The sequence below is a fragment of the Condylura cristata genome, unplaced genomic scaffold (genome assembly GCF_000260355.1).
Source record: "Condylura cristata isolate star-nosed mole 26May11 unplaced genomic scaffold, ConCri1.0 scaffold00035, whole genome shotgun sequence".
In the NCBI taxonomy this organism is placed as follows: Eukaryota; Metazoa; Chordata; class Mammalia; order Eulipotyphla; family Talpidae; genus Condylura; species Condylura cristata.
The window spans coordinates 15,775,313-15,777,075 of record NW_004567136.1 but is presented as its reverse complement, the minus strand read 5'-3'; the positions used below and the strand labels follow the sequence as shown (position 1 = coordinate 15,777,075).

The window sequence follows — 1,763 nt, the reverse complement described above, 5'->3', positions numbered from 1 at the left end:
CCCCCGGGGGGGCACCCCAGGCCAGGGGCCCCCACCTGCCCCAGCCCTGCCCACACTGGCAGCCTGCGCCCCTCTCCCCTCAGGAGCCCTGGGACTCACCTTCCCCACCACCCCGGCCCTCCCCTCCCCTCCCCGGCCCCAGCCCAGGCCCCGCGCTCCCCTTTCAGGCCCACGCGCCGCCCGTCCTGCGGCCCGGGCCTCTGCCCCTCGGGGCCTGGCACGACCCCGGGCGCCCGCCTAGCACCCTGGGGCAGTCCGGTCCTTCCCTCCTGGCCTTCCGCCGTCACCGTGAGAGCAGCCCAAAGCCGGGACACGCGGCCCACCTGTTTCACCGTTTGCCTGTTCTCAGACTTGGTGTCACCCTGACCTGCATCTGGCTCCGCCTGTGGGCTGGGCGGGCGGTGACCTTCGGGGTCTCCCTGGGGCCAGGAGCGCATGAGGGACTTTCTGGGGAAGAGGGACAAGGGGCAGCTTCTCACCCAGAGGAGCAGGCGGCTGAAGGAGACTCTCCTGCGACAGGTACCCCACGCCCCGACTCCTCCAGCATGGGGGCGGCCTCGCCGGAAAGCGCCTGCTTGAGGCTCCCAGGGGTCCGGGGACCTGGCGCCTGCGGGGCGGCCGCCTGCGTCCCCTGACAGAAACCGGGGCTGGGAGCAGGGAGGGGCTCTGGCCTGGCGCCGCAGCGGCGTGGGGCGGCGACCTGTCTCCCTGGGTCGCCGGGCAGTCTGGGGGCTGGAGGCTCCCGGGCTTGGACCCCCGCCCCCCGCAGACGGAGCTCTCCGTGTCCGAGGACGGCTACGTGCACTTCGGCCACCAGGTCATGGTGGTGAACCCCGACTTCCCCGAGCCCGACGAGCCGGTCCTGAGCGGGGTCCTCAGCCTGTGTATGACTCCGGACGAGATCAAGGCCCACCTGCTGGACGAGCTGGAGGTGCCCTGCGGGCTGAGCGCCGCCCAGGCCAGGGTGCCCATGGGCAGGAACACGTTCGTGGTCCTGAGGTACCGGCGCGGTGCCCGCTGGCCAAGTTGGCGGGGCGCCCCGAGGCCTCTGTGGCCCTAACGGCGCCCAGGGGGTGGCGGGGGTGCCTGGCCAGCCGCCAGCGTGCCCGCGCGGGTCCTGGGCCCCGAGTCGCCGAGCCGGGCTGCTCTGTCGCTTTAACCGGAGCACCAGGCCTTTCGTTCATTGTGGGGGTTCTCTCCCACTGAGTTGCCCCCCAACCACTGAGGGAGATCTTGGAGATGAGCAACTTCATCCTGGGAGAAAAGCTGGAGCCTCTTAGGGTGGAGACCTGTGCTTGGCCGAGCCACTGGACAGCCGCCCTGGGGCTCTAAACTCCGTTTAGATGCAAACGATTTGGCCAGTTCTGCCCCGAGGGCCGAGCGGCTCTTCCTGCAGGCGCCACTGGGCGCCTGACTCTGCTGTCCCAGCGGGGCCTGCAGGACAGCCAGCGTCGCACACCACCTTTCAGCGGGTCCCTTGGGTCCTCGGGGGCAAAGGGAGCCCCGGCGGGCCTGGCCGGCCGCTCACGCAGCCCCTCGCCAGCTCGGACGGCGGCGCCGACGGCCGGGTCCTGCGCTACGGCCAGAGCTTCTGTCTGGGGATCTGCGGCTGCGCTGCTGGCAAGCAGGTGAGCCCCCCGCACCCCGGGCTGACGGCCCGTCCCTCCCGCTGAGCCGGGCACAGGCTGGGGGCGCAGGCTGGGGCTGCCGTTCAGGGCCTCAAAGGTCTGGCGCAGACTCCAGGGGGGCCTCGGCGGGGCGGG

The 1,763-nt window shown here is 72.1% G+C and overlaps 1 protein-coding gene across 1 annotated transcript in view; it reads left to right on the top strand.

Annotated features, from left to right (window-relative positions):
* The first annotated feature begins 353 nt into the window (after nucleotides 1-353).
* The window catches only part of LOC101622848 (chromosome unknown open reading frame, human C15orf26), a 9,193-nt gene continuing 7,783 nt past the window's right edge, over nucleotides 354-1,763 (top strand). Inside the window, exons 1-3 of the mRNA XM_012732699.1 lie at nucleotides 354-519; nucleotides 770-999; nucleotides 1,544-1,628. Of these exons, the coding sequence (XP_012588153.1) occupies nucleotides 436-519; nucleotides 770-999; nucleotides 1,544-1,628 (399 nt within the window). The 5' untranslated portion in view covers nucleotides 354-435. The remainder of the gene's footprint in view (nucleotides 520-769; nucleotides 1,000-1,543; nucleotides 1,629-1,763) is intronic.